General features: G+C 42.4%; 1 protein-coding gene across 1 annotated transcript; it reads right to left on the reverse strand.

The window, feature by feature from the left end:
* Positions 1-661: 661 nt before the first annotated feature.
* On the reverse strand, positions 662-17,658 carry LOC123516049 (juvenile hormone esterase-like). Its single transcript, XM_045275064.1, has 12 exons — positions 17,509-17,658; positions 13,387-13,573; positions 12,048-12,212; positions 10,253-10,406; positions 9,983-10,168; positions 9,412-9,605; positions 9,081-9,231; positions 8,636-8,808; positions 8,167-8,320; positions 7,695-7,839; positions 1,287-1,401; positions 662-1,155 (listed from the first exon to the last, which is right to left on the reverse strand). Exons 2-12 carry the CDS (start codon positions 13,570-13,572, stop codon positions 1,024-1,026), a joined length of 1,755 nt encoding a protein of 584 aa, XP_045130999.1. The 5' UTR covers position 13,573; positions 17,509-17,658; the 3' UTR covers positions 662-1,023.
* Between the last annotated feature and the right edge of the window lie 6,515 nt (positions 17,659-24,173).

Here is a 24,173-nt window from a genome sequence, read left to right on the forward strand (position 1 = left end):
CTCACCTGATTTAGCCCCCTGTGATTATTTCCTGTGGAGATTGGTTTATAACGACCGTCCACAGACCCTGGAAGACCTACAGAATGCCATCCGAATTGAAATAGCCAATATACCGCTCAACATGCTGGAGAGAGTAGACCAAAGCTTCCGAAATCGTCTGAATCAGTGTATTGAAAATGGAGGTGGACATTTAAAAGATATTGTCTTTAAAACAGTGTAAAAATAAATCTCCCATATTTTGTGAAATGCATAAAAGAAGAATAAAGAATTGTGAACAGGTTTTTATTTCATTCTCAAATCGGGAAGTATCCGCGCCCCACCCTGTAAATCAAAATTTCACCCCTACGGATACAATCATAATAGATGAATAAAAATTTGAGCAATGGTAGTTCATTGACTAAGGTTTCTAGCATAACCGGTCTCAGATATATTGGTCAAATAGCTTGAATGCAGCAGGCCTTTTGCCTTAAGGTGGGCTTTTTACCCTACTCTCCCTTATTACTACTGGCAATGGCTCCTGGTATGGTTTGTTGTAATTATATACTGTACTTCTTGCTTTGTCTTTTCGTTTCCCCACCCTCATCTCTCTCTCTCTCTAACTTTCGTCCTCAATTGCCTTCCGAGGCGTTTACACACAACTACTTCAAGAACATCACCGCGCTTTGAAATTTAATGTTTATTTATGCATTCATTTTATTATTCAACATTCAAATATACATATATGACATTATACTAAAACGATTACGTGTATTTCCACAGAATAATAATTAAGTGCACTGCACCCAAAAAGTTTATTTACATATAAAGTTATCCGGACATCCACTGGAAGCTCTGGACTTATGTAACTTGTTCTGTGGAGAAATAATTACAGAATGACCAACTTGGCAGGGGTGAAAAGTTATACCTGTTGTTCCATCATCACGCTCCAACACTGTGGAGGCCTCGTGTTCATTGTCTTGGCATCTGCCTTTTCTAAGTACTGAGGAGATGATGGCGTGTGGTGTGCTAATCCAATGTGAGTTGTCAAAGCTCATCCTGCACGCGTTCTGTTTCGGTCTGTTGTTGTTGTTTTTGTTGTTGTTGTTGTTGTTGCTGCTGGTCTGCGTACAGAATCCTCCAAGTGGATATTGGCAGGGAGGCGAAGAAGTCCCGTGTCTGCCAAGGGAAGAAATTAAACGTACATATGAATAAAGCAAAGCTACACTTAAAACACACACACACACACACACACACACACACACACACACACACACACACACACACACACACACACACACACATTTCACCTTTTTCCGATTGTCTGGCTGCATGGAGGGCGAAGTGGTGATGGCGAGGTAGTGTAGGTTGTCAGCTGTGCTGGGCTCCCACGTGAAACCCAGGGAGGCGTCAGGGGTTGGGTTGCTGAAAGTTCAGTTTTAACATCTCATACTTAAAAGGCCAATAGTGTTATTTCCTGTATATTATCAGAGATGCTGTTCTCGATAAGTCCATGTAATGCGCGGTAAAGAGATGATAAGAGTGGGAACATAGAATGTCAACACCCTATACCAAGCAGGAAAATACGATAACCTGAGACAAGAAATGTGTAGGATGAAGCTTGACGTGATCGGGGTGATGAATGTGATCAGTGAGATGGACTGGTAATGGCAGATATGGAGATGGGGGAGTAGAATTCGTGTTAAGTGAAGGAGATGAGCAATAAAGAGGAGTAGGGGTAAAGATGACATCAAAAATGGCAAAATGCTTGAAAGGATACATATCGATATCAGACAGAGTTTTGCTCGTAAAGCTTACAGGGAAACCAATAGATATAAATATCATTCAAATACATGCTCCTACAAATGACCACGGAGATAATGAGTTGGATGAATTTTACGAAATGGTAGAACAAGCCATGAGACAATGTAAATTACACGAGTTAAATATTATAATGGGTGACTTAAATGCGAAAATAAGGAAGGGAAGGTATGAGGATGTTATAGGCCCGTTTGGCCTTGGAGAAAGAAATGAAAAGGGAAGAGAAGTGGGTAGAATGGTGTGCTGAAAAAGGCCAAGTTGTGGCTAACTCCTTCTTCAGGCATCATCCAAGAAGATTATGAACATGGAGAAGCCCAGGGGGAAGATATAAGAACCAAACTGGCTATTTGAAAATTAACAAAAGGTTCAGAAACGCCATAATTCAATGCAAGACATATTCAGGTGCGGATTGTGGAAGTGGATGTGACCATGTACCAGTGGTAGCGAAAATAAGAGTTAAGTTGAAAAAAAAGAGTAAGACCACAACAAAAAGCAAGAAGAGATTGTAATGTGTTAAACAGAGAGGAGGTTAAAAATATGTTTGAAATAGAAGTAAGAAATAGATATGAGGCATTACAGGATGAAGACGATACCGATAACGAGGAAGAGGTGGAGCAAGAGTAGTCATTTTTTTTTTTTTTTTTTACGTAGGGAAGAGGGCCAGCCAAGGGCAAAAAAAGAAAGTTAGAAAAAGCCCACTTGAGCGCTGGCTCTCCAAGGAGTAGAAAAAGTGCCAAAACCGTCAGCCAGAATTAGGGGAGCAAATGCCTTGATACCTCCCTCTTAAAAGAAGACAAGTTGTAGGAATTTGGAAATACAGATGCAGGGAGGGAGTTCCAGAGTTTACCAGTGAAAGGGATGAATGATTGAGCGTACTGGTTAACTCTTGCATTAGAGAGTTGGACAGAATAGGGATGAGAGGAAGAAGAAAGCCTTGTGCAGCGTGGCCGCAGGAGGAGGGGAGGCATGCAGTTAGCAAGATCAGTAGAACAGTTACCATGAAAATAGCGATAAAATATAGAAAGGGATGCAACATTTCGGCGGTGAGAAAGAGACTGAAGACAGTTAGTCAGAGGAGGGAGTTGATGAGACGAAGAGCTTTCGATTCCACCCTATCAAGCAAAGCTGTGTGACTGGAACCCCCAAACATGCGAAGAGTACTCCATACAGGGACGGATAAGGCCCTTATACAGAGTAAGCAGTTGGAGGGGCGAGAAAAACTGGCGGAGACGCCTCAGAACACCTAACTTCATAGAAGCTGTTTTAGCAAGAGATGAGATGTGAAGTTTCCAGTTAAGATTATGAGCAAAGGACAGACCGAGGATATTCATTGTGGAAGAGGAGACAGTTGAGTGTCATTGAAGAAGAGGGATAGTTGTCTGGAAGGTTGTGTCGAGTTGATAGATGGAGGAATTGAGTTTTGAGGCATTGAAAACTACTAGATTTTCTCTGCCCCAATCGGAAATTTTAGAAAGATCGGAAGTCAGGCGTTCCGTGGCGTCCCCGCGTGATCTGTTAATTTCCTGAAGGGTTGGACGTCTCTGAAAGAACGTGGAAAGATGTAGGGTGGTATCATCAGCGTAGGAGTGGATAGGGCAAGAAGTTTGGTTAAGAAGGTCATTAATGAATAATAGAAAGAGAGTGGGTGACAGGACAGAACCCTGAGGAACACCACTATTAATAGGTTTAGGAGAAGAACAGTAGCCGTCTACCACAGCAGCAATAGAGCGGTCGGAAAGGAAACTTGAGATAAAGTTGCAGAGAGAAGGATAGAAGCCGTAAGAGGGCAGTTTTGAAATCAAAGCTTTATGCCAGACTCTATCAAAAGCTTTTGATATGTCTAACGCAACAGCAAAAGTTTCACCGAAATCTCTAAAAGAGGATGACCAAGACTCAGTAAGGAAAGCCAGAAGATCACCAGTAGAGCGACCTTGACGGAAGCCATACTGGCGATCAGACAGAAGATTGTGAAGTGACAGATGTTTGAGAATCTTCCTATTCAGGATAGATTCAAAAACTTTAGACAAGCAAGAGATTAAAGCTATAGGACGGTAGTTTGAGGGGTTAGAACGGTCACCCTTTTAGGAACAGGCTGAATGTAGGCGAACTTCCAGCAGGAAGGAAAGGTAGAAGTCGATAGACAAAGTTGGAAGAGTTTGGCCAGGCAAGGTGCAAGCACAGAAGCACAGTTTTTGAGAACAATAGGAGGGACCCCATCAGGTCCATAAGCCTTCCGAGGGTTTAGGCCAGCAAGGGCATGGAAAACATCATTACGAAGAATTTTGATTGTAGACATGAAATAGTCAGAGGGAGGAGGAGAGGGAGGGACAAGCCCAGAATCGTCCAAGGTGGAGTTGTGAGCAAAGGTTTGAGAAAAGAGTTCAGCTTTAGAGACAGAAGAGATGGCAGTGGTGCCATCAGGATGAAATAAAGGAAGGAAAGATGAAGAAGTGAAGTTATTTGAGATGTTTTTGGCTAGATGCCAGAAGTCACGAGGAGAGTTTGAGTTTGAAAGATTTTGACATTTCCTATTTATGAAAGAGTGTTTGGCAAGTTGAAGAACAGACTTGGCATGATTCCGGGCAGAGATATAAAGTGCATGAGATTCAGGAGATGGAAGGCTCAAGTACCTTTTGTGGGCAACCTCTCTATCATGTATAGCACGAGAACAGGCTGAGTTAAACCAAGGTTTAGAAGGTTTAGGTTGAGAAAAGAATGAGGAATGTACGCCTCCATGCCAGATACTAACACCTCTGTTATGCGTTCAGCACAAAGAGATGGGTCTCTGACACGGAAGCAATAATCATTCCAGGAAAATCAGCATAATACCTCCTCAGGTCCCCCCAACTGGCAGAGGCAAAACGCCAGAGGCACCTTCGCTTTGGGGATCCTGCGGAGGGATTGGAAAAATAGGACAAGATACAGAAATGAGATTGTGATCGGAGGAGCCCAACGGAGATGAAAGGGTGACAGCATAAGCAGAAGGGTTAGAGGTGAGGAAGAGATCAAGAATGTTGGGCGTGTCTCCAAGACGGTCAGGAATACGAGTAGGGTGTTGCACCAGTTGCTCTAGGTCATGGAGGATAGCAAAGTTGAAGGCTAGTTCACCAGGGTGGTCAGTGAAGGAGAGGAAAGCCAAAGCTGGTGGTGAACATTGAAATCTCCAAGAATGGAAATCTCAGCGAAAGGGTAGAGGGACAGAATGTGCTCCACTTTAGAAGTTAAGTAGTCGAAGAAATTACTATAGTCAGAAGAGTTAGGGAGAGATAAACAGCACAGATGAATTTAGTTTGAGAGTGACTGTTAAGTCGTAGCCAGATGGTGGAAAATTCGGAAGACTCAAGAGCGTGGGCACGAGAGCAAGTTAAGTCGTTGCGTACATAGACGCAACATCCAGCTTTGGAATGAAAATGAGAATAGAGAAAGTAGGAGGGAACAGAGAAGGGCTACTGTCAGTTGCCTCAGACAGCTGTGTTTCGGTGAGGAAAAGAAGATGAGGTTTAGTAGAGGAGAGGTGGTGTTCCACAGATTGAAAATTAGATCTAAGACCGCGAATGTTGCAGAAGTTAATGTAGAAAAAGTTGAGGGAGGTGTCAAGGCATTTGTGGTCTTTAACAGGAGAGGTGTCCGACCTGGGGACATTTTGGTCCCTCCCAGAGGGGACTCCGAGGCGTTGTTTATTTTGGGTCCCATTTTTCTTTTAAATTTTGATTTGGAGTGAAGGGTGTATGTGTGGTAAGTGCATGTAGTTTTGTGTGAAGGAGAGCTGTCTTTAGAGGGCAGGCTGTGACTACCCCCTTGAGTTGTGAGACACAAAGGGAAACATTCAACGAGATCACAACTAGCTTTAATGGAAGGTTCACAGCACCTCCTAAACTAGTGCTATTTGATCTCACTGGGAGTAAGTTATTGTTTCGGTAGGTGTCTACTACCTCCTCCATCTGCAGTAGGCTCCCTGAGAGGAGAAGGAAAGCAAAGTAGAGATGAATGACGGAGGAGATCCTGGAACTGATGGAGAGACGAAGACACTTAAAAGAGATCCCAGAGGTGGACAGAGAAGTAAAAAAATGTAAGGAGAGAAAAGAGGAAAGGTTAAAAGAAAGGTGCGAGGAAGTTGAACTGTTAGAGAAAAGGAACCCTAAACAGATGTATGAGAAGATAAATGAGATGAGCGGTAAAAAGAAACCAACTAAAAGCACAATTATCAAAGATGCACAAGATAATGTACTTATGAATCTAGATGTTCTAGCTGGATGGGAAGAGTATATAACAGAACTCTACAACGACAATAGAGGAAACATACAGAACCTGGAAGAACAAATGGAAATGGAAGGACCTGTAATTTTGAAAGTATTAGTAAACCTGGCTATTAAAAACAAAGAAAGGAAAAGACGAAATCTCAGTCGAGATGGTGGAAGCAATCGGAACTCTAGGAATGGAGAAAATTACCAAAATAGCAAACCGACATTATACCTAAAATAATGAAAGAAGCAACGTTCATCACCATACCGAAAAAAAGAAGGAACTTTAGAATGTGAAAAACATAGAACAATATGTATTATGAGCCAACTGGGGAAAATAATTCTTAGTATTATAAGAAACAAAATACAGAAAAAAGACTGAAAACTGTGTGGCGGAGGAGCAGTACGGCTTTCGAAAGGGTAAGGGGACGGTGAATGCAATATTTGGCCTGAGGATGGTAACAGGAAGAGCAGCTGAAATGCAAAAGATCTATACATGTGTTCGTGGACTTTCAGAAAACCTTTGATACGATTAGATGTGAGGAAATGATTGACATGTTAAAGGAGATTGGATTGGATGGCAAAGATGTAAAAATGATAAATAACCTATACTGGGAACAAAAAAGGCAGCAGTAGGAATAGAAATTAAAAACACAGAATAGGTAGATACGGAGAGGAGTGCGGCAAGACTACGTACTCTCACCAGACTTGTTCTCGTTGTACGGACAAAAATGTTTGGAGGAGATGGAAGAAATGGAAGGAATTCGCATTGGGAGAAACAACATAACATAGGTTATGCGGACGATATAGTTTTACTGGCAGATTCCGAGGTAAAATTGCAAGCACTTGTAGATAATTTAAATGACGCATGTAGGAGAGGATTAAAGATCAACACCAAGAAAACGGAAGTGATGGGAATAACAAAAAGAAATGAGAGATTGAGAGTTCAAATTATAAACCAGGGACAAGTAATCAAACAAGTAGACAATTTTAAATATCTAGGAAGTACTGTCACAGAAAAGGCAAATTGTGTAAGTGAAATAAAAAGAAGAATTGGAATAACTACGAAAACTTTTAGACAGTTAAGAAAGATATTGACCAATATTAGCATAAATATAACTAAGGCAACGTATACTCAAGTGTTATGTATGGTCCACATTAACGTATGGCTGTGAGACATGGACGATAAAGAACATGATCAAAAAGTTAGATAGAAGCAGTAGAAATGTGGTTCATGCAAAGAATGCTGAGAATCCCTTGAAGTGCGCGGATCACTTATGAAGAAGTATTGAGCAGAAATGGAAAGAACACAGGTGAATAGTATCAGGAGGAAAAAGCAAAATTTTGTAGGCCATATACTGAGAAGACATGGACTGGAGAGATAGAATGCTTGTTGGGGAGAGGAGAAGGAACCAGAGCGAGAGGAAGACAGAGGATCAAGTTTATGGACACATTGCTGAAACACGTCGGTGATGGCTGGACAACTGTGGATGTGGTTAGATTGGATGAAAAAAGAAGGATGGCGTTCCATGGTCGCCGACGTCTGGAATCCATGTAATGAGTGTGAAGCATAGGTATACAACCTTAAAGAGTTGAGTGTTGATTAAAACTGTGGATATATATCTTTCGTAACCATGCTCTTTCGTAACTTCTTACCCCGAAGTGGCGAAGTTTGTCCACATCTTGAGCATCATGTCCCTTACGTGCAGGTCATCAGGGCGAGTGAGGCCTTCCTTGAGGAATGGTTCAAACATCGGCCCGCCAGTGAATAGATAGAACAATTCATCGGCATGACCAACCCCTGCAGTGGCATGAACACATTAGTGCTATGTTCCGTACCGGAACTGACACGTAATTCTGATGGATTTTTGCAGCTCCAAGTGTGTGTGTGTGTGTGTGTGTGTGTGTGTGTGTGTGTGTGTGTGTGTGTGTGTGTGTGTGTGTGTGTGTGTGTGTGTGTGTGTGTGTGTGTGTGTAAACTAGAAACATTCCTGAAATTTTATAAAATCAAACGTCCTACGCACAGGAGAAAATTAATTTATCAAATGGTCAAGTAAGGACGCATAAACCAATGAGAGGCTGAGAAGCACTGGTGTACATGCCGTGCACTTCACTGGCAGATACTAACAGTGTTTTCCCTTCTCAGTGCCATAACAGTCGGACAGGCTGGCCTCCCCTCTGTGCTGAAACTCATAGCGGAAGGTGCGTCGCCCCGGGAAGTGCGCTGCGTGGCGTGCTGTGACTTCGTCGTGGTAAAGGTTGAATGACACATCGCTGTACAACTGTGAAAATGGAATAAAAAGTGAGATGTCTGTAATGTCCTGCCGACGTGAAATCATATTGATCACGTATTGTAAGAAAAAAACGTCTAAAACATTTCCACAATTTCCTTACTTAAAGTTGAGCTTCAGCCGCTAGTTACCGGGAAAGAAATGACTGAAGAGGTGGAAATCGTACACAGTTTCCTTAAAAAAACACTAACTAATAACACAATAACCATCAACAAAGCTATCGTTCTTCCTTCTAGGCGTCACTGAACGTGACCATGGATAAATGACACTCAACACTGCCGCTGCTGCCAATCGGGAGATGCGAACCTGTGTGAACTGCGAGCTGTGGTCGTCAAAGTTGATATCACTCATGTAGTGGTCATAGATTGTCTTGGCCAACGTGACGGAATCTTTCTCGTTCTCAACGCTCAAGGAAAGTGGCCCGATGACGGTAAAGTTTTCCTCCAACTGAGTGACGAGGTCTTCTCTGACAAATAATGCTGCGGAATCCAACATTGAGGGTCATAAATGTACAAATTATAGTATCTAAAATTTTTCTTTCAAATGTGTGTGTGTGTGTGTGTGTGTGTGTGTGTGTGTGTGTGTGTGTGTGTGTGTGTGTGTGTGTGTGTGTGTGTGTGTGTGTGTGTGTGTGTGTGTGTGTGTGTGTGACACGATGATTGGCTTTTTTTTATTCTGGATTTAAGAAAAAAAAAATTTCTTCGTTGATTGCATCATGGATATTTTTAACAAATGTCGAGAAGTAACTCACCCCGGGTCACCATCGCTCCTTCATCCTTGGTCACTCCCGCTAAAAGATCGACCTCATTGTATAGTTTTTTGGAGATCAGATTAACGGGGAAGTCTGGCAGGTAATCGCCGTCCACCCTCGCAATGAAGGCGAGCGGCAAAAGGAACCATTGCTGTAGAGGCGATAGGAGGAGTAGTATCATGCTGCAAAGGCTACACATATATGTTCCCTACATCGCTTGTTATTTCGAAAGCAAAAGGAATTAAATATAGAAACAAACATTTATTATCGATTTACTGGTTTCTAGTCTCTATTGCGTGACTACTGCAAAATTAATGAAGGAAAGACTCACAAAAGTGTCCTGCAGTGACGCTGTCAGTTCCTTGGCGTCAACCTTCTGCAAGCAAGCCAGCAAGGCGGTGCTGTTCTGCACATCCTCACATCCCATCTTGCGGCCGACTGTCTCCGCTTCTTGCCGGTGCCTGCTGTTCAGGGCCCAAGACTGAAGGGCAGTGCCGGATTGCATTATAACTTGGGAGAAGAGTCCTGCGGGGAGGCGATATGTAAGAGGACTTGTACTGTAGCTATCATTTGACTAAACAAGGACCACACGGCTATACTACTGTTGGTTTACTATACAGAGGATTACTCGTTGGTGTAGGTAATGCAAATTGCTTTATAACGCCATATATTGTGTGCCAGCCATACACTGGAAACACACAAGTGCTTCCTCTTTCCACTTGCATGTCCTTCATGACATCACACTCCTCATTCATCCTGGCTTGTGATCGCCCCTGAATTGCTCTGACTTGTGCCATGATGCCTGCGGAACTGGTGTTACATTTCATGTAGTTTCGTATGAAATCTAATAAATTTGATAATATATTACTTTGAGGTGATATTAGTACCGCTTTCCACCTCACCTCTGGACTTTGGCGATAACATGTGGAAGTGGACGGAGGCCCCCCCGGCACTCTCTCCGCAAATGGTGACTCGCTTCCTGTCGCCGCCGAAGAGATGGATGTTGCGTTGCACCCACTCAAGCGCCATCGTCTGGTCCTTGAGGCCAAGGTTCCCAGGCATTACTGAGTCTTCGGTGGACAAGAAACCTGCCAAGAAGGAGGGGGTCACCGGCATTTTGCAAGATGGAAGACGCTTGTGTTAGACAGGTCGTTAAGATGTTGGCTACCTACCAAGGACACCCAGTCGGTACTGTACTACCACCAACACCACGTCCTGGTCAAGTATCGCGTGGGGAAGATATTCTTCAGCTCCGCCTGAGTAAAATGCACCTCCATGCATCCACACCATCACAGGGAGCTTCGCCTTCTCTGGGACGGAGCTGACCTTAGGGCAATGAGGGAGTGTTAGTGAGTTTTGGGTGTTGTTTTCTACTCAGGCATACACACTGTACATCGTATCAATATTATATGAACTTTTCTAAATATTTAGACAAATATTAAACCAGATCCTAAACATATGTAACATGGCACTGAACAAATATCAATGCTTTAATTTTTCTACGCTCGCACAGAAACATCAACAGTAAACCACGTACTGAATCACATTGTTATTCTTCAAGACCTCATGAACCAAACTATAATCTTGCATATGGAAGTACAGGTAACAATCCCAATGGACACAAACGTTTGAGTACTACCTTAGCTCTCTTCCTACCTTTTTGTTTAGCTGAACGACATACGATTAAGAATGCAACAGCAACAGTTGGTGAAACTCCGATTTACACAAGTATAGACAGAAACTACCAAAGGAGCATGTGGCATATGAAGTCTAAATTACTAATTGCAATCAATGAACAAGGAGGATGAATGGACAGTCCTCATTAGATCACACATTTTCTCGATCGCTCCGGAGTCTTACCTACAAAACTGTGAACAGGTTCAAGGATAAAAGTCAGTGGGTTTTTTTTCACACGTTTTCAAGACTTAATGATAGTTCAACAAAGATCCATCCCTACTGAAAACAAATCATGAAAATTAGACTAATTATGTCTGTTAACTTATAAAATAACCCGTGAGAGAACCTGTAGCAATTAAGAATATTGACCCGAGTCAAGAGGCAGCAGACTTCAATGATTAGATAAACGTCTCTTTTTATCTTAAAGTATACGTCACTTTGTGCAGTCTCCACTTCAACACATCATTGACTTTAAACATTAACTTGGTTCACTTTCTCATGAACACTACCGAAGGACTTGCTAATTTGACAACCCTAACGAGAGATTAATTCATGTTTGTGGCACACTCTTCAGTGGAAACACCTTCCATTCCCGTGGCTACTAATCAGGAATGCTTCTAATATATCAAGTTGGTCTAAAGCAGTGGTTCTTAACCTGGGGTACCTGTACCCCCAAGGGGTACGAAACCTTAAACCTAGGGGTACGAGACATGGTAGCCAGTGCAATGGTACCGTATATTTACCATGACAAAGCAAAACATATTTTCCTAATTTTCCTCTTACTATAATTGTCTCAATTTTTTAAGTTAGTATTAATGTGTTGGTGTATTATGTAGTATTACTCATAATTACTGTTATAACATGCATTCATTGAATCCTACTAATTGACACTTCATTTGAAATTAAGAAAAAAAAGTGCCTTTGTTCAGTAATTAAAAAATCTAATAATTTCTCAGCAAGGTTTTTATCACTAACCCTTTTCATAAGTTTATGTAGTGTTTATATTGGAAGGGGTACGAGAAATTTTTCTGAGATATCAAGGGGTACGGGCACTGATAAAGGTTAAGAACCACTGGTCTAAAGGAAAAAAAAAAAAAAAAAAAGACAAAATACCTACATAAGTTAACCTATGCGATTAAATAGAATACAGAAATCATTATCACACCACTAAAACTACTAACCACAATAGAACACACACACACACACACACACACACACACACACACACACACACACACACACACACACACACCACACACACATAACAGATAACCGACATCCGGTACTCACCACGGGGGTAAACACGTTCAGGAAGAGGCAGTTTTCGGATCCTGGTATTTCTTCAGGTTCCAGATGCTTATTCAGTATGGTATTAACGAAGGGTACCTGGAGGCACTTCTTGGGCATGCGGGTAGCGTCGGCCAGCCGCTGCCAAGTAACGGGCTTCACAGGATCCTGCAAGGGAGGACTGGTGAGGCTGGCGAGTGAGGATAGTATCAGATGGACGCCGCACACCACACAGAGGAGGTACGAATACCAGGCGGTGAGAGCAGCGGTTATGCATGGTTCTTATGGTCTTCACTCGGTGATTATGATCCTGGTATTCATTCTACTTTGATTAAACGAACATGGTAAAATTTCCGCGGGGAAGAATGCCCCAACGTTATCATGGTGGCATTGGGCTAATTGATAATGATAGTAGAACACTAATGGTCATTAATACTGTAAAAATCACTATGAACATGATTTTGATACTAAAATTCATGTGAAAATCTGGTTTCAATTATCTTGAGAGTAACTTTACGAATGTTACAATGATGCATTGCTTTGACCACAATTATCATCATTATCGTTACTTCTATGATCATCTCGAGTAGGAGTATTAAACATACAGCCAGACAGATTACTGTAACTTCACATTAAGGACTTTATTCAACGTGCACCACATACACCAGTCTACTGACCCAAGCACTGGAACTGCCTGTGTGGGAGTTACAGCGCCCACTGTCTGTCATTCTCTCGTTCGTTGTCACATTGACCATCAAGTTTACAATAACAAAATTAATGGTTCTGGAGATTGCATGGTCTGATAACAGAAACTGGCATGATAAAACAAAATTCGAACATATGCTCTATTCATTTCTCTCCCTCAATGGAAGTATCCGCGAAGTATGCATGCAGATAAACGGGCTTGCAGTGTCTTCCTAAGTGTAGTGGTCACCTAGCTGTCTGTTATAAAAGGAACTGTGTGTGTGTGTGTGTGTGTGTGTGTGTGTGTGTGTGTGTGTGTGTGTGTGTGTGTGTGTGTGTGTGTGTGTGTGTGTGTGTGTGTGTGTGTGTGTGTGTGTGTGTGTGTATTACCATGGAGATTGTAGTGTACAGTAAAGAGAAAGTAAACACATAGTAATACAAGTTCATGAGATGTTTAAACACGAAGATAAAAACACAAGCCCGGCCAAGGTCATTCACTGCAATAAATCTTACACACAAGGCTGCCGCCACAACAGTAGGCATTTCCTGGCAGACGAAAACATCTCTGTGGGGCGGACCTGAGGGGTGGGGGTGGAGGGATGCTCGAAATAAACCAGAAGAAATGAAAAGTCTTTGAATATGTCCGATGATAGCTTACCTTGAACCTGTAGTCACCGATGGGAGGTCTGGCGTACGGAATGCTGTAGAAGGCGTGAAATGTTCTGCCATTGATTGTTGCATCTCCTACACCTTGAATTCTGCCTCCTTCAGTCACCACCTGCAGGCCACAAAGAGCCACCTCCACCACCGCCGCCGCCACCAATGCCGCGGTCAGTAGCTTCATCCTGCGACAGAAGTGTTGGTCATGATATTGCAAACCACGCGAAGTATTGTAACGAATAGCCTGTCATCCTTGTGGTGCGAACGGACCGTCTCAAGGTCACACACGTGCCAACTACATTCCCTCATGCTCCAAGACACGTGGCAACAGGCTACACTAGGCTGCGCTGGGGGCAGACTTGAAACATTATCAACTCACTCAGACTGATAAGAAAAATCAAAATTTCGTCACAAGGACACATTATGATCAACAACCCTTTCCGTCTGTCAGCCTGTGTTGCTCTCTACACTTCTAAAACACCAGTTCAGTTACTGTCTGAAGGATTTACACTTATACAGACACACGCACCCACACCTACCCACCCACCTATACACAGCCACATCCACACCCACAACCCCCCCTCCCCCACCACACACACCCACACCCACACACACACATTCGGGTTGGTTGGCTAATAGTAATTATAAAAGCAGCAGTAGCAACAACACTAACAGCAACATAAAGAAAAAAACAACAACAGGAACAGCAGCAGCAGAAGCAGCAGAAGCAGCAGCAGCAACAACAGCAACAACAACAACAACAACAACAACAATAACAGCAGCAGCAGCAGCACCACCACCACCACCACCACCAATGGCAGTAGTAGCAGTGACAGCAGTGTTGTGGGCGGGGGAGGCGGTGGGAGCAAAAATAATGTGGGCATAGTTCTCGGTAGCTAATATTTTCACATTCCTGTCGGCATTGCCCTGCTTTCTTTCGGCCAGTAGATCATCAAAATGAAGAAAAGAGTTACCGGACTGTTGATACTTGAGTTATATACAAGCCTCATCGTAGCTTCACGAGAGCCACCTTTAGCTTGTAGGGAAGAAAATGAATTAACTGTATCTGGTAAAGAAAAAGTATTAAATTAAATCTAAATCCCTTCCATTCTCCAAGTATTGTACAGAGAGATCAGCAAAAAATTCTCGATCTTTTCCGTAACGTTTTGTTTCGTCTAGGATACAATACGGTCAAGATTTACAATGGTCAAGGGTTTCGACTGGTACAAGATTACAGCTGATAACAAGGTTAGCAAGAAGGAGAAGTAACTAGCATCAATCGCTTACAGCACCGATAAGGGTAGTCGGTTTGGCCTTGCCACGTGCTGCCTACCTCCTGCAACCGTGCATGACAAGACCGGAGTGAATCAGCACATCGACAACATTGCTAACCCAATCCCTACATACCTCGCCTAGCCAGCCCCCGACACCATATCACAAAAATCACAATGTTGATGTTTTAAATCTCTAATCGTCCAACTGTTTTTGAACCCCATAATAGTTTTACTCTCTCAGCGGTGTGCTTGGCAATAAGACCACCTTTGCACCGTCCTTCACAACAATATCTAACCAACACATGCCAGCAGCCTTGCCGCTATTGATATTCGTCAGTTGCTTGCTTTTAAAGACCAAGTGAAGATTAAATACTATGACAATTAGTTATATTGCAAGCACCTAATATACTAAAATATGTTCATTGATTTCATAGTCATTAATCTATTACATCATTTAGGTGTGTAGCAACAAACGCACGTGCACGGCTGCTGCGTGCGAGGTTGCCTAGTCGGAAGGAAAGTGTGGTTGACTGGAGTGAGAGTCACGGCTAGATTTTCATCGCTGAAAGACGAACCAGTGTGGTCATGTTGTATCAGCGTAGGCAAACATACGTGGTAATGCGAGCATAAGGTCATGGATCCTAAGTTGTGGTTATACAGTGTTTTGCGTCGACGTGTTTGGTATGCTGACAGAGTGAGGACAGTGACTGGCCCAGAGTGGCCATATGCCCCACACGTGAGAAGAGAAAAAAAAAATAGTTGGCAAAGCAATTTAGGTGCGCTTGCGTCAAAGCAATGAACTTGCGGTTTGAGTTCAACGCCAACGTAAGCTACAGCTCAAAAATAGACAACAACGAGCAGGATTAATATGACGAGGCCCAGTACCGTTCGCTCCTTAACATTTTGGCACCTGACTCCCTTTGCTGAGACACGTGGGCCCGGCGCATTCCCGACCCTCACATCCTCAATCGCAAAGCGACAATATTACCACGTGTCAGTTGCGTAAGCTGCTTCATTGACACAGGTATTACGAAGATGGCAATACTTCCTCATAACTACTAAATGAATGAAACAAATTTAATAAATTGGAAAATGACAACTTTTACATGCACGCACGTACGCACGCACGCACGCACGCACACAAACACACACAGATTTATGCACAACCAAACTCACGCAAGCACACACACACACACACACACAAACGCACGCAAGCACGTACACGAGCGAGCGCGCGCGCGCACGCACACGCGCACACACACACACACACACACACACACACACACACACGTTATTCAGTAAAGCTCATATTCTCTCTCCGTCTCATGTAAAGTGGCGAGTGCATAACCCCTAATATCTAAGTTAAACAATTGGGAGAGAACACTCCACGAGCAAGACGAAACCAATAGTAGGCAAGAAAAAGTTTAGTAAATAATCTTTAGCCCTCGTACTGCTTAAACGCATTGAGGCACGAACTAACAAGCATTGCAGTTAAAGAGAAAAGTATAACATGCTGTGCGTATTTTCGCCGTTTCGCATTTTTCCTCTTATCTGCCAGGAATGCATAAGCGGTCAAACAAGAAGTGTATGTCAGATCAGAGTAATAAACATTGAAGAAAGGAAACAAAACACACCGGAGATGAATGTGCTGTTACTCTCCTTCTAACAATGCTTATCCATGTATTTCTTAAGAAGCACATACTTTATAACTCTTTTAAAAACCCTTTCCTTACATTCATGGTTATAATTCTAGTGTGGTTCGCGAATCTCTGCTTTGTGAATGGTTTATCGAGTTGCCTTTTACAGTGAGTGCGGCATCGAAAGTGTGTATTAACCCCTTCAGTACTGAGATACATTTTAACCTTGAGATTTGTATACGAATAGACCATTTTATTGACATTAAGAGGGGTCTATGGAAGTCAGAAGATTAATGGCCAAAGTGGTAACTATTTCAATCCCCCCACAAAAGTTTCTAAAGCTGTATAAAGTCACCACATAGTAACCAGACTGTATATGGAAATGAGTTATGGTACTCAAAAGGGTAAATAAGAAAGGAAAGCACAAAGGAAGGAAACAAGAGGGCATTGCATCATACACCAGCTGCCTCCACCGTATGTTACAGCAGGGCCCAATGACTGTATCCTGTGTTCCATCCTCTAAAGTATCTACAACAATCCCTGAGTACTAAAAATAACTGATAAGAATACCGACTCTTGCCTCGATCTCTCACGCAAGTCTTACACAATCAAATAGTCCCGAGTGACCACACAAGTCTTATCTGTTATGGTTATCTTGTCCTCTACCGGCGAATTCAGGGATAGGTAATGGTTAAACACATTTATCAACTTCACCGGTAGGAAATACGGAATAAAACAAGTGACATTCTTAAACTCATAATACTCTGAACTTGTTTGTTAAAGAGACACTCATATTATTATTATTATTATCGTATTCACTAATACTATCATCATCGTCCCCATGGCTACTGGTTTTCACTGGTAATTCAATCTCGTTTTCCTCCTTTGTGAATTATTAAAATGATTGAAACAACCCTCGATATTTAAGCCTTTAATAACTTTCACCATGATAACCAAACTCTTAATGAAGCGTAGTCATGAAATCTATGACAGGGTTATTTATAGTATTATAGTGTAAGATAAACATGTTCTACTGATGAATATTCTTGTCTTCCTTTACAATATACACTCATGAATCACCTGCTACGTGCATCACAGAACCACACGTGCACGGTGACAAGACACACGCCAAACAAAACGTCACAAGTGGCAGGAAGGGAGAACAGCACACAGCAGCCAGTCAAAGCTAGGAGAGTGGGGCTGTCTTACCTCAGTCTGTGATGACTCCACCGTGCCTTCTGCCTTGCCCGCTGGTACCCAACCCTCACTGCAGGGGCTGGAAAGTGCCGCGCTGCCTGACGTATGCCCTGCACAGAGCCATTCCACTCCACATTATCTATTCCTGCCAATCACTTGCATCACAGCCTGGCTCATAGCATATAGATGGTGTTTACTGCTTGCCTTCACTTTGTCGGTGTCTCATGATATGAATACTAATAAGCATACCTTGTTACGTACAACTAGCTAGGAGTGTCTCTCTAAGCACTGTTGCTGCGTAGTGTTTTTAAGTTGCTTTAACCGAATCATTAGTCACGCGCGTCTGTAGAAGCTGCAGTTTGTTATTACATCGTGCTTCAATGTTTCTGCTCCTTCACTGCTACGCACGTGTCTTCTTAACATTCAAACCGTCACGTGGATTGTATTTGCAGAGAGAGAGAGAGAGAGAGAGAGAGAGAGAGAGAGAGAGAGAGAGAGAGAGAGAGAGAGAGAGAGATTGATTACGTCTTACCCAAGCTCCAAAGCGACTATCTAACAACTAAAACCGTTTCTCTCCAACGTAGTCGGTGGTAAAAACAAAACTATCTTGCAATGATGGGATGTGTTTCCTATTGTATTTCAGTTCACCCCTGCACTGACATAACTAACAGCTAACATTGCAATTCTTCCTCAGGCATTGGCTACTGAGCACTGAAGCCAAGGTTGTTATGTTCCTCCAGCGCCATCGCCACCACCATACTAATGAGAGCTTAAAAATAACACACACATGCACACATCATATGAATTAAAATAAGAGTGGAATTATATTAGCTTTCCATTTCCTGGTCACGTTTTCAATGAAGGTCGTCCAGTGGGCACGACAGATTTGATGGTACACTGCGGCAGAACCGTTTATCTTCCTATACTGAGATGGTAAGAGCTTAAAAAATAAATAAATCGAGAAGTAAACAGAATAGTAATGCTAATGATGAAAAGAAATAATAATAATAATAATAATAATAATAATAATAATAAAAATAAGCTTTCATATATATATATATATATATATATATATATATATATATATATATATATATATATATATATATATATATATATGTATATCAACTACGAAGACTGGGTTTATCATTTTGTTTTATACATATGGAAGTGTGCAAGTGTGAGTTTCGCCCACCAACTTTTAACGACACACTCTTCGAATTCTTCACCTCTCTTTCTCTCAACGCAACGCAACGCAACGTGTTATGTGCATATGTTTTTCTTATGTTTATGTTCATATATATGGAACAGTGTATGCAATTATGTATCTGGATCTTTTCGTTTTTAATGTATGGGCGCATGTGTGTATGTATGCAAGTCTGTGCATACATTGTATGTTGCAACGCACTTGTGTATGTGATTGTGTTTCTGTATGTATGAATGTGTGTGTTTGTTTATATGCATATATGTTTATATATGCATGTATATTGCTTGGAGGTGGATGTTGTGATTTATGTTGTTACTCATATATATATATATATATATATATATATATATATATATATATATATATATATATATATATATATATATATATATATATATATGGTGGTATTTGTCCAAATGTGTAAGTGTATGCATTTGAATGTGGTATGTTCGGTTTAATCTTATATATCATGTTTATATATTTATGATTCAAAGGCATTCTTTATTATGTTTTGTATTTGTGAGCTCTGCAGTCGGTGAAACATTTGCGTTTGTTTCTGTTCTCAATGCAACTGTTCAGGTCTATAAAACATTCGGCTTAACGGACCTGGCCTTATCACTATCAGCATTCATTGTACAAATTATGTATCTTGTCAATCAAGAGGCAAATAAAGATATCAATATCAATATCAATATCAAAATCAATCTCTCTCTCTCTCTCTCTCTCTCTCTGGTCTGCTGCAATCGCTTCATATCAGCTGACAACACATTATAGACACCTTCAGTTTACTACTCGTACGATTCCCACATAGGCAAACGCTGTACACATGTCAAAAACGAACCTAAGAACAAGAGCTCAACATACATCAACATTTTACATACGCTAGAGAGGCAAATTTGACCGAGAAACGCGCCCACACAGAGCTACAGCATCGTCAGGCACCGGCATATCGTAACACAGTGGAAGGAGAAGGCAGGGTGGAAGCGGAATGCAATAAAAACAAGGGATCGTCCTCCTCACACCATCATGAAAGGGGTCCAGAAACCTCCTTCTCAGTTCTTATTCTATCACTGGTGTTCACGTTCTCCAGAGGTAAATTGACTGATTGATTTATACTTTTATGGTTGCATTGATAATAAAATAAAGACTTAAGGAGACTATAAAAAATATACAAATAGATATCTTTTGGCTAACCCTGTCGGATCTGTAAGGTGACTGGCGACTGAGTGGGACTTTTTTTTATATATATATTTTGTTATCCCTGGCTAGTTTTCCCCCTCTTACATATAAAAATGACAGTGACAGGCCGTTAATCCGAGGGTAAGGCCGGTCTCTTCTCCCTTCCTGCGCCACTTGACTCATAATTGCTGCTGTTACACTGTGGGTCCCGCCTCGTGCCTTGGCTGTGGGGTGGACACGTCTTTGCACCCAACAGGTAGGAGTAATGGCGCAGGATAAGTGGTAGAGGGTAATATCACTCCATAATCCTTCGTGATGAGTCATAAGATGGTGGGAGCCGGACTGAGGGACGCCGGGACAAGGGAGACGAGAGGACGAGGAGGAAGGGAAGATGTAACAGTCGGTTGGTGGGTCTCTCCCTCTCTCTCTCTCTCTCTCTCTCTCTCTCTCTCTCTCTCTCTCTCTCTCTCTATCACAGCAATGAAATAACAAAAGGCCCATGAACTAATAATAAATCAGTTCAAGGCAATAAAAAATGCAGTAGTGAGCATCGAAGCCATTGAAATAAAACTAAGCTATTGAAACAGTGCCACAAATGTAAATCAGCACGAAACATTTCACACTTTATTACTCAGTTGATAAAGAGATGAGGCGCCAAAAGCATTACTATTATTCTGGTCAATGTGAAGCGTGTATGATCAAGCGTCACTTCATTACCTCAAAACTTCCACTTCACGCAACCATTCCATTGAGTTGTGCGCTGTTGTAAAGGAGCCATCTTATTGTACTGCTGCATAAATGAATAATTGGCGTTATGCAGCACAGTAAACAATCAACTAACTGCTCATGCGATATACGATCCAGGTGAAATGAATGAACAGCACATATACTATAGTCTGTCTACTCTAAAATGATTCCTGGGTCTCGGTTTGAATGATGTCCCAGGGAATGCGTGGTTCTCGGAGCTTGGGGAAAACCGTGAGCTGTCTTTGTAGTAAGTGCGTTGTTCAAAAGAAAAACGAATATTATTCACACCAAATCAATTACGTTATCAATAAGCTGCAATATGTTTTAAATCCAGGAGTCATTTTACAGTAGGCAGACTAAATATAACACACACTGACCGCTCTCTCTCTCTCTCTCTCTCTCTCTCTCTCTAAAAATCCATATAAAATTGAGAATACACACAAATTCTCGTCTACAAGTCTGTTGGTGTGTGTGTGTCAACATTTGCACACTGCGACCTGTAAAGTTTCAAAACAAAACAATCGACAACAGAAAGAAAATCCAACAAAAATAGTCAGAAGTTAATTATCACATCAACAAATAGTTCTTTTTTAAGCTTCCAACAAAGGCGACAACTTGAGGAAGGCACTGAGTGATGCGTTATTTACCTGGCCAGGAGCACACAGCTCGTCACCTGCCCTTCTTACACCAAGCAAGGAACCAATAATGGGTTCCTCGATACACATGTGCACCTACACTCAGTAAAGTGTCTCGGGTGCTGGCGGTGAGTAGCGTGTCAGGCGACCACCTCCAAGGGCAGTGCGAGGGAAGGCCAGGAAAATATATATAGTGAGAAGTTTCTATAAATTTTTTTCAAAATTGTATTACGAAATAACGTTTCATGATAAAAGCAAATTGACACACACACACACACACACACACACACACACACACACACACACACACACACACACGACAGGAGGTTTCACAGTGACGCGGATGTTCCTTTTACTTTACAGTAACAGCACATATGTTTCCATCTTCTGATTTCCATATCATTGCAACTGCCTCTTCTAGACCTCCTCCATCTTCTTCCTCCTCCTCCTCCTCTTCTTCCCCTGCACATCCCACCCACGCTTATCTTTCCTCCTCAATACGCACATCTCTCCAGAAATTTACGATTATTGACTGTCGCCACAAATACAAAAGATGTGATCTGTTGGTGTTCCTCCCATGGCGGTCTGGGTGAGGGTGTCTGTGGAGCGTGACACTTCGATAACACAATTCTGGCCCACCCTCCTCCCCCCAACGAACCTCCACTCTTCAATCTCACGCCTTCCCTTACCCCTCACCTCCCCCATTTCACGGCGGTACATGACACCCGCCCTCATTTTTTTTCCGCTTGAGTGAAGACTATTTTTTTGCTTTATCAATTTCGTAATGTCAAGAATAACACTCGCCTAACAATCCACGAGTGTTGCATTGAAGTCCATCGAACATGATCAGGTGTATTACAAAGATCATTTAATTTTTTCATAATTTTTATGCACCCCTTGTATATTTTTGCCGTCCAGTGATCTATATGTATAAAGCTAGAGCTGCTGTGAGGTAGAAATAGAAACAGAGATGATAGAGACAAAGAGAGAAAGAAAAAAAATGAAATAGTGAAAGAAGACTGCGAGGAAGGCAAGAGTTCGGTGTAGTGAAGAAGAAAGAGATAGTATGCAGGGAAACTATGTAAGAAAGAACTGGTGGGCGCAGGAGGATCGAATGAAGGAGAATGCGAGGGCGTAAGAGGCCGAGGATGAGAGAGTAGTGGAGGCGGTGGGCAGGAGAGCCACAACTTGGCGGCAGATGGGAATGGGTGTGGTGGAAGCGGAGGCAGAGGTGCAGAGGAACCAGGGTTGCACGCACAGGGGCCAAGGGGTGGTGACTGGCTGGACCTGGGGATTACTTTGTCGTGGGCGTGTTGTTCCTCGGTTTCCTTCCTCTTCTTCCCCTCCTGAATGTGTGCTGAGCCGCCAAGTTCATTTACCGAGACGATGAGCACCTAGGCGATGGACGCAAGCTCCCGCTCCGACTGTTATTATTGTTGGTTCTGCTTCGCTTAATGTGATAATCGGGTTTTCTCCTGACGGGCTGCAGGTGCGTGCCGGCACAAGGGCAGCACGCCATCCTGTGTGCCTGTTTCCTCGCCGTCCAGCTTCTCAAACCTTATTTGGTGCTTGCTGAGTATAACGGTGAATTACACTCAATGATAATAGCAGGTAAGCCTCACAATTTTGGAAGGCATACGTGAAATATTTAATTGTATATACCTGAATGGATCATAATCTCGAACATGAGGTAGTGAATGCTTCCTGACTGGGCATGAGGCATACAGGCTGTGTGGGTGGCAGGTAGGTTGGGTGAGTACGTGAGCGCGTTTGATCCACACTTGTATTTCCCCCTCAAATAAAGCAGGAGCTACCAAACATAAAAAATAAATTAATAAATAAAAAAATAAATAAATGGACACATAGGTAAGTAAATACAATAGTAATAAATAAAAATAGTTACATTACATATAATACGAAAATGTAATAAAAATAAATTATTCAGCGAAATAAACTAAAATAAATAAATAAATGTCCAGCAAAGCCTGTGAAAGTGTGAGGGAGAGGACGGTGGTGGTGGTGGCGGCGATGCACTGGGTGGCGCTTTGCACTTCTCCATTAGCCCCTCGTCACGAAATGCAGGCTGGCCATTCACCTGCGGCTGTCAGGGTAAATGCCATCGCCCAGCCTAGTCGTGCCTTACACTCCTATACGATTTATCCTGAGGACGAGGCGACGCAGCGTGACGGCAAGGGGCGACATCAATGCCTAGCCACAAGTTGTAATTTTCTGGTGGCTTCTTTCACTGATCATCTCTCGGCCTACCCTCCACTCTCCGTGCCGAGGCTGAGGGTCATATAGGGCCATTTTCCAGTGAGCGACCTTCTTGCCCTACTTCCCTTAACACCGTCCACCCTCTCGCCTCATGGCCCGGAAAATGTTGGGCAGTGCAAGTGGCGAGGGCGGGTGGCGGCGCGGCGAGGAGAATGGGAATCAGTCTTGGGCGTGAGGTGGTTATGTTCCGGAGATTTTGTTTCTGTGATGCTGGAGCTGTTGCCTCACGTGCCAATGTCGCGTTGTGGTTGTTTCTTCACTTACCCGCACTACTTGGTTCTTGCTGTGATGGGAAATGTACCTTTTTTCCGTCTCTTTTATATAAATGCACGCGTGAGTATATAGTGCTCCCCAGTATCGTTTTTATATAAGAATTACTCGTAACTCGGTCCTTGCTATTAGACTCTTCAGTACTGGGACGCATTTTTATCATGAGTTTCTGGTATCGTTAGACGGTTTTACTATTTACATTGGGAAGGGTTTATGGTGGCAACATGATTAATAGCCACAGTCTCCACTATTTTGATCCCCCCCATGACTATGAAGGGGTATAAATCACACAATAGTAAACAGAATGAATATGGAAACGCGTCATAGTAGAGAAGGGTTTAAGCTTTCTCTCGACCTCCATTTTG

The sequence above is a fragment of the Portunus trituberculatus genome, chromosome 40, assembly GCF_017591435.1.
Source record: "Portunus trituberculatus isolate SZX2019 chromosome 40, ASM1759143v1, whole genome shotgun sequence".
Lineage (NCBI taxonomy): Eukaryota > Metazoa > Arthropoda > Malacostraca > Decapoda > Portunidae > Portunus > Portunus trituberculatus.